Source organism: Entelurus aequoreus, linkage group LG22 (genome assembly GCF_033978785.1).
Source record: "Entelurus aequoreus isolate RoL-2023_Sb linkage group LG22, RoL_Eaeq_v1.1, whole genome shotgun sequence".
Taxonomy (NCBI): domain Eukaryota; kingdom Metazoa; phylum Chordata; class Actinopteri; order Syngnathiformes; family Syngnathidae; genus Entelurus; species Entelurus aequoreus.
Genome location: NC_084752.1, coordinates 22992266 through 23000910, shown reverse-complemented (window position 1 = coordinate 23000910; position 8645 = coordinate 22992266). Strand labels below are relative to the sequence as shown.

General features: G+C 37.2%; 1 protein-coding gene across 1 annotated transcript; it reads left to right on the top strand.

The window, feature by feature from the left end:
• The first annotated feature begins 444 nt into the window (after window positions 1-444).
• LOC133639899 (uncharacterized) lies at window positions 445-3348 on the top strand. The gene is made up of 4 exons (XM_062033585.1): window positions 445-1088; window positions 1170-1679; window positions 2826-2884; window positions 3207-3348. Exons 1-4 carry the CDS (start codon window positions 678-680, stop codon window positions 3346-3348), a joined length of 1122 nt encoding a protein of 373 aa, XP_061889569.1. The 5' UTR covers window positions 445-677.
• The last annotated feature ends 5297 nt before the right edge of the window (window positions 3349-8645 follow it).

Genomic DNA, 8645 nt, shown 5'->3' with positions numbered 1-8645 from the left:
TTTGTGTCCTCATGGTTTTATTTGGGGTCATGTAAACTACAAGGTCAATATGTATTTAATTTGTGTCCTCATGGTTTTATTTGGGGTCAGGTCAACTACAAGGTCAATATGTATTTAATTTGTGTCCTCATGGTTTTATTTGGGGTCAGGTCAACTACAAGGTCAATATGTATTTAATTTGTGTCCTCATGGTTTTATTTGGGGTCAGGTCAACTACAAGGTCAATATGTATTTAATTTGTGTCCTCATGGTTTTATTTAGGGTCAGGTCAACTACAAGGTCAATATGTATTTAATTTGTGTCCTCATGGTTTTATTTGGAGTCAGGTCAACTACAAGGTCAACATGTATTTAATTTGTGTCCTCATGGTTTTATTTGGGGCCAGGTCAACTACAAGGTCAATATGTATTTAATTTGTGTCCTCGTGGTTTTATTTGGGGTCAGATCAACTACAAGGTCAATATGTATTTAATTTGTGTCCTCATGGTTTTATTTGGGGTCAGGTCAACTACAAGGTCAATATGTATTTAATTTGTGTCCTCATGGTTTTATTTGAGGTCAGGTCAACTACAAGGTCAACATGTATTTAATTTGTGTCCTCATGGTTTTATTTGGGGTCAGGTCAACATGTATTTAATTTGTCCTCATGGTTTTGGTCAACTACAAGGTCAGTATGTATGTATTTTGTGTCATGGTTTTTTTTGGTCAATGTGTATGTATTTTGTGTCCTCATGGTTTTGGTCACCTACAAGGTCAACATGTATGTATTTTGTGTCCTCGTGGTTTTGGTCAACATGTATGTATTTTGTGTCCTCGTGGTTTTGGTCACCTACAAGGTCAATATGTATGTATTTTGTGTCCTCGTGGTTTTGGTCAACATGTATGTATTTTGTGTCCTCGTGGTTTTGGTCACCTACAAGGTCAACATGTATGTATTTTGTGTCCTCGTGGTTTTGGTCACCTACAAGGTCAATATGTATGTATTTTGTGTCCTCTTGGTTTTGGTCAACATGTATGTATTTTGTGTCCTCGTGGTTTTGGTCACCTACAAGGTCAACATGTATGTATTTTGTGTCCTCGTGGTTTTGGTCACCTACAAGGTCAACATGTATGTGGTTTTGGTCAACATGTATGTATTTTGTGTCCTCGTGGTTTTGGTCACCTACAAGGTCAACATGTATGTATTTTGTGTCCTCGTGGTTTTGGTCAACTACAAGGTCAACATGTATGTATTTTGTGTCCTCGTGGTTTTGGTCAACATTATGCATTTTGTGTCCTCATGGTTTTGGTCAACTACAAGGTCAACATTATGTATTTTGTGTCCTCATGGTTTTGGTCAACATTATGTATTTTGTGTCCTCATGGTTTTATTTGGGGTCAGGTCAGGTCAATATGTATTTAATTTGTGTCCTCATGGTTTTATTTGGGGTCAGGTCAACTTCAAGGTCAATATGTATTTATATTGTCATGGTTTTGGTCAACTACAAGGTCAGTATGTATTTATTTTGTGTCATGGTTTTGGTCAACATGTATGTATTTTGTGTCCTCGTGGTTTTGGTCACCTACAAGGTCAACATGTATGTATTTTGTGTCCTCGTGGTTTTGGTCAACATTATGTATTTTGTGTCCTCGTGGTTTTGGTCAACTGCAAGGTCAACATGTATGTATTTTGTGTCCTCGTGGTTTTGGTCAACATTATGTATTTTGTGTCCTCGTGGTTTTGGTCAACATTATGCATTTTGTGTCCTCATGGTTTTGGTCAACTACAAGGTCAACATTATGTATTTTGTGTCCTCATGGTTTTGGTCAACATTATGTATTTTGTGTCCTCATGGTTTTATTTGGGGTCAGGTCAACTACAAGGTCAATATGTATTTAATTTGTGTCCTCTTGGTTTTATTTGGGGTCAGGTAACTTCAAGGTCAATATGTATTTATATTGTCATGGTTTTGGTCAACTACAAGGTCAGTATGTATTTATTTTGTGTCATGGTTTTGGTCAACATGTATGTATTTTGTGTCCTCGTGGTTTTGGTCAACTACAAGGTCAACATTATGCATTTTGTGTCCTCATGGTTTTGGTCAACTACAAGGTCAACATTATGTATTTTGTGTCCTCATGGTTTTGGTCAACATTATGTATTTTGTGTCCTCGTGGTTTTATTTGGGGTCAGGTCAACTACAAGGTCAATATGTATTTAATTTGTGTCCTCACGGTTTTAATTGGGGTCAGGTCAACTTCAAGGTCAACATGTATTTATATTGTCATGGTTTTGGTCAACTACAAGGTCAGTATGTATTTATTTTGTATCATGGTTTTGGTCAACATGTATGTATTTTGTGTCATGGTTTTGGTCAACTACAAGGTCAACATGTATGTATTTTGTGTCCTCATGGTTTTGGTCAACATGTATATGTATTTTGTGTCCTCATGGTTTTGATCAACTAAAAGGTCAGTATGTATGTATTTTGTGTCCTCATGGTTTTGGTCAACATGTATGTATGTATGTATATGTCTTTTGTGTCAGTTTTGGTCAACTACAAGGTCAACATGTATGTGGGGGTTGGTCAACTACAGGGTCGACATGTATTTGATTTGTGTCCTCATGGTCTTGGTCCACTACAAGCTCCTTTCACATAACTCAATTGTAGGTTCTCTTTTGGTCTCATCCCAGAAAACCTGATGGTCCTCCATCAGCTGGATGAGCTTGTGCATCTTCCTCAGACATCTCATCTTCTACCTTGGCCTCCAAACCTTCAACAAGTTGCTCTGATTTATAGTTTTGGTTGCTGGGTTGTGTGTTTTGACTCTTCGTGTGCGTCCAGTATGTCCTTCACAAAGCTATAGCTGATTTCAGTAGGTGGTTCTTCATCCTCAAGAATAGGTATTTAGTGTGTATCCTCAAAACAAGTCTTCAGAAGATTAGGACCATTGGGGTCTTGGGGATTTTCTAACTCCACTGACAGTTGGTCATCTTGGTCTCCTGCGGGCGTTCCCTCTCCGCTGCGGGCGTGCCTCCGCAAGAGATCTGCAATCAACACACCTGCCCGTGATGAGCGACCAGCCTTCATAAGCCAGCGTGTCTTAAGATCCGGTGCCAGAACGTAGCTTCTCGTACCCACAACAGTAAGCCAACACGTCTTCAGCCTTCTCTCTCCCTGTGTTCCCTTCCTGTTGTGTTCACCGTCTCTCGTGTCGTCCTCCAGCTTCCCGTCGTCCTTCCTCGTCCTCGAGCTCATGTCTCGTCTACCTGGACCCCCTTTGGATTCCCTCTTTTCTTCCTGGACTTTGACCTCACGCCTGCCCACTGACCACGACGCCTCCCTCGACCATCCACCTGCCCTCTGACGTCCGAGCCTGTGTTTTCCCCTTTTGGACTTCCGCCTCGTTCTCAACGCCCTCTGGTGACCACGCTCAGATAATACTTACACATAGTCACACTACATCTCTTTAGGCTAATCACACACTGCACTCACATACTGAGCTGTCAATAAAGCCCCCCTAAATAATTTGGTGTTATATATTTTTATTTTTTATTTTTTTAATTTACAAATGCATGCCGACATATTCATTATAAAGTGGCCTGAATATGAGTTTAAATAAATAATCATATAACCTGTCATTATTCACTCCGTTTCCCCTCACTTCATAGTGTAAGGTAGAGATCCCCTTTAGTGCGTCGGTATCCAATCCATTCCACTTGTTCATATAGAAAATGCCCACATCACTCAAAATCCAGTCCGCATTTTCTCTGCAACCTTGCTTGCGGAGTTGCGGTCCTGCAGGTGTACGAAGCACATTAGCATTGCAGAACAAGAACGTGAACGAATGCAAAATAGACAAACGTTTTCAAGAAAGTAAGTATTCATCACTGCTTGTAGTAAAATGTATTCGCTCCACTTTACACCTGGTCTGTGTTTGACAAAAAGTTACATTACCGCTCTAAATACACCATCTTTGTAGTCATTTTTCTCCTGCGTGGACTTCCGTCTTCCTTTACAATGAGTGAAGCTGCTCGAAACCTTGTCTGCAATTGTAAATCATTTCGTTTTTAAATTTTGTGTTTCTTGTAGAATCTATATAAAGTAATATACATTAGCCTATTGTTAAAATAATGGAAAAAACATTAAATATATTTGTTTTATTGTATTGTTACATTAATAGCTGTTGTATTGTTATAGGATGGCTTGTTAAACATTTCATAGGATTTTCAGAGGGAGGAAAAACCAATACATTTAATATAAAATGTAAAATGAATAAATACATAAAAAGAGAGAGAAAAAAAAATGGTTAAAAGCCATCGTCCCGGGGAGCATTTCATTTCGTCCCGTGCATTTTTTTTACCGTCCCCGGGATGACGGGACTACGTTAATCTCAAGCCCTGGAAGTTACATTTTATTGTTTGCATTATTTGTTTCAGCATTGCAATTTGAAGATGGTCCCTCAGCTCTTTGACAGCTTTGGCTCTTTTTCAGATCAGCAGACGGACTCTTAAGTCTTTCTTATTTACATTATATATAAACGTTTCTCATTTCTATTCAGACTTACATATATATTTAATTTCCTTAACGGCTTGCCATAATATATATATATATATTATATATAAGCCAAATTATCCCGATCCAGATATTACTTTAATTCAAGTAATTAAGTAATATTTCCAGGGCTATAATTTGCAACCATTTTAGTCACATATGTGCCCAAAATGTAATCTGTGCAACTTCAAAATATTTGGGAACAAACAATTATTGTATTGTGAGCGAAAGTGGTGGCATTAGCCTCTATGTTGTGAATGAATAACATAGAGGCTAATACCATGACTTTCATTGTGTTTCAGTGTATCTTGAAGGATCATGCAAGTAATTGTTTCTTGTTGATGCTGTAAACAAAATGTCACTGTGCAAACACATGTTTGTTGTTGTACTGAACACAGATTGAAAATAAACCCACTGAAATAATAATAATAACAATGAATAATTTGTAAGTCTTTGTTAGCCGTTTGTGAAGTTTTGTGCTTGTGCGCTACGTTCGCTCGCATCCTGTGCATCTCCTGGGGGCTAAGCCCCCCCTGTCCTTAAAAGCTAGTGACGCCCCTGCACCAAACATCAATAATTCAGAAAATCCCATAATGTGAACCCTTCAATACGTGTTATTAGCTGTTTTGCTAGTTTTTCCAACAGTGCTGTCAGTCTACTTAAATGTGAAACTGCATTATAAGTTGTATCAAATCGGGTATGTATGATATTTCCCTCAATACTATAATTTTGTATTTGGCAACACTGCATCTATTGCACACAATGAACCCTTTTCCTCATAGGCAGGGGGCGTAGCATCAAATTTCGGGGCCCCCATCCTAAGACTACTAAAGGAAAGGCCCCCCATCTCACCCAAAACCCAACATCGCCACACATGGTAAAGAAAAATGATTGCATGAATTTGGTTAAAAACAGCTTTTTAAAACACATGTAAAAATCTTAATTAAGTTTTTGACTTTTTAAAGTTGGGATTAAAAATACCTGGAATATATTTATATGAACTTTTACAAATAATTTGGTTTTGTTAGGTTTTTTTTTTTTTTTACAGAAACTGACAACAAATTAAATATTAAGTGGCCAGAATATGAGTTTCAATAACCTGTCATTATGGATTTAAATATAATTATAAATATGTTAAAGGCCTACTGAAACCCACTACTGCCGACCACGCAGTCTGATAGTTTATATATCAATGATGAAATCTTAACATTATAACACATGCCAATACGGCCGGGTTAACTTATAAAGTGACATTTTAAATTTGCCGCTAAACTTCCGGTTCGAAACGCCTCTGAGGATGACGTATGCGCGTGACGTAGCCCGGCGAACACGGGTATGCCTTCCACATTGAAGCCAATACGAAAAAGCTCTGTTTTCATTTCATAATTCCACAGTATTCTGGACATCTGTGTTCGTGAATCTGTTGCAATCATGTTCATTGCATTATGGAGAAGGAAGCTGAGCAAGCAAAGAAGAAAGTTGTCGGTGCGAAATGGACGTATTTTTCGAACGTAGTCAGCCACAACAGTACACAGCCGGCGCTTCTTTGTTTACATTCCCGAAAGATGCAGTCAAGATGGAAGAACTCGGATAACAGAGACTCCAACCAGGAGGACTTTTGACTTCGATACACAGACGCCTGTAGAGAACTGGGACAACACAGACTCTTACCAGGATTACTTTGATTTGGATGACAAAGACGCAGACGTGCTACTGTGAGTATGCAGCTTTGGCTTCTAAACATTTGATCGCTTGACCGTATGTGCGCAACTTTTTTTTGCGTGTGTACGTAACTTTTTTAAAATATATAAGCTTTATGAACCTTGGGTTAGGTGAACGGTCTTTTGGGCTGAGTGATTGTGTGTGTTGATCAGGTGTTTGAATTGTATTGGCGTGTTCTATGGAGCTAGGAGCTAGCAGAGGAGCTAGGAGCTAGCGTAACAAACACGCAGGTGTTTTTATGCAGGATTAATTTGTGGCATATTAAATATAAGCCTGGTTGTGTTGTGGCTAATAGAGTATATATATGTCTTGTGTTTATTTACTGTTGTAGTCATTCCCAGCTGAATATCAGGTCACCCCCGGCTCTCACAGCATCTTCCCTATCTGAATAGCTTCAACTCCCCACTAGTCCTTCACTTGCACTTTACTCATCCACAAATCTTTCATCCTCGCTCAAATTAATGGGGAAATTGTCGCTTTCTCGGTCCGAATCTCTCTCACTTCATGCGGCCATCATTGTAAACAATAGGGAACTTTGCGTATATGTTCAACTGACTACGTCACGCTACTTCCGGTAGGGGCAAGCCTTTTTTTTTTATCAGATACCAAAAGTTGCAATATTTATCGTCGTTGTTCTATACTAAATCCTTTCAGCAAAAATATGGCAATATCGCGAAATGATCAAGTATGACACATAGAATAGATCTGCTATCCCCGTTTAAATAAAAAAAAATCATTTCAGTAGGCCTTTAAATCTTCCTTTACTTCAGAGAGTCAAGTAGAGATTATTTAATACACGTAGAGGATTATCATCATTGGATAACACAAATCATTATGATTATGATATTATTAATTAGAGATGTCCGATAAATGCTTTAAAATGTAATATCGGAAAATATCTATCGTTTTTTTATTCTCGGTATCGTTGTTTTTTTTTGTTTTTTTAAAATTAAATCAACATATAAAAAACAAGATACAATTACTACACCAAGCCAAAAAACATCCCTCCCCCATTTACACTCATTCACACAAAAGGGTTGTTTCTTTCTATTATTAATATTCTGGTTCCTACATTATATATCATTATATATCAATACAGTCTGCAAGGGATACAGTCCGTAAGCACACATGATTGTGCGTGCTGCTGGTCTACTAATAGTACTAACCTTTAACAGTTAATCTTACTCATTTTCATTAATTACTAGTTTCTATGTAACTGTTTTTATATTGTTTTACTTTATTTTTTATTCAAGAAAATGTTTTTAATTTATTTTATTTTATTTTATTAACTTTTTTAAAAAGGACCTTATCTTCACCATACCTGGTTGTCGAAATTAGGCATATTAATGTGTTAATTCCACGACTGTATGTATCGGTATCGGTTGATATCGGTAATTAAGAGTTGGACAATATCGGATATCGGCAAAACGCCATTATCGGACATTCCTATTATTAATGCATCTCCTGGGAGTTGAGTCTCTCTCTGTCTTTAAAAGCCAGTAACACCTCTGTTTCTAACTTTTAACTCATAACTACATTTATGTGCAATGAGATGCAAAAGTGAAACTTGTACATAACATTCTCTTCTGCTGTCACAAGTAAAATGTCGGTGCTGTGTGTGAATGCTTAAAGGTGAGCTTTGATGGCGTCTGGGTCCATTTTGATTGGGGTGTAGGGGTGTATAGTACTCGTAGACCAGGGGTGTCCAAAGTGCGGCCCGGGGGCCATTTGCGGCCCGCAGGTCATGTTTTAACGGCCCCACGGCACATTTTAAAAACACAATTTAAAAAATTTTAAAAAGTAAAAAGTGGTATAAAAGAGCAAACAGGTGAAATGTAACAAGAAAATGTTGCAATGTTTACTCTTAATAACACAAAGTTGCCATGCAGGCTGTTTATTTATTTAAAAAATAATAATGAATCAAATTCAATGTCATTATGAATTATTGACCTATTCAAAAGGCTCCAATTACGTCACAATAAATATTCCACTTTGAGATATTTTTTGGGGAAAATGTAGCATATTTTGTGTCTGCATTATAAAAAACTGAGCTGTTTTTTTTTTTTTTTAAAAGAAAGGCCTAAAACGAACAAACAAAAAACTTAAACAGCAATAAAACTTATAATTGACGGATAGATCTGAAGTTGATCTCGAGATTATTGTGTTAAAAGTAAACAGTAAAAAAAATGTTAAATTTTTTTTTAACACTTTAATGAGTAGGACCCTTTTGGATCCCCAATAATTTTAGTGTGATTAGTTTTTAAGTGTCATTGCTCAAAAAATAATAATGAATTAAAATCAATGGTGTTAGGAGTTATTGACCTTTTTAAGGCTCAAATTATTATATAATCTCAAATATTCCACTTAAAAAATGTATTGGGTGAAAAT

Coding starts and splice junctions, on each gene's coding strand:
- LOC133639899 (XM_062033585.1), top strand. CDS start 678: ATGTATTTTGTGTCATGGTTTTTTTTGGTCAATGTGTATGTATTTTGT. Junction 1,089..1,169: donor TTTGTGTCCTCGTGGTTTTG/GTCACCTACAAG, acceptor GTCACCTACAAG/GTCAACATGTATGTATTTTG. Junction 1,680..2,825: donor TGTATGTATTTTGTGTCCTC/GTGGTTTTGGTC, acceptor GTGTGCGTCCAG/TATGTCCTTCACAAAGCTAT.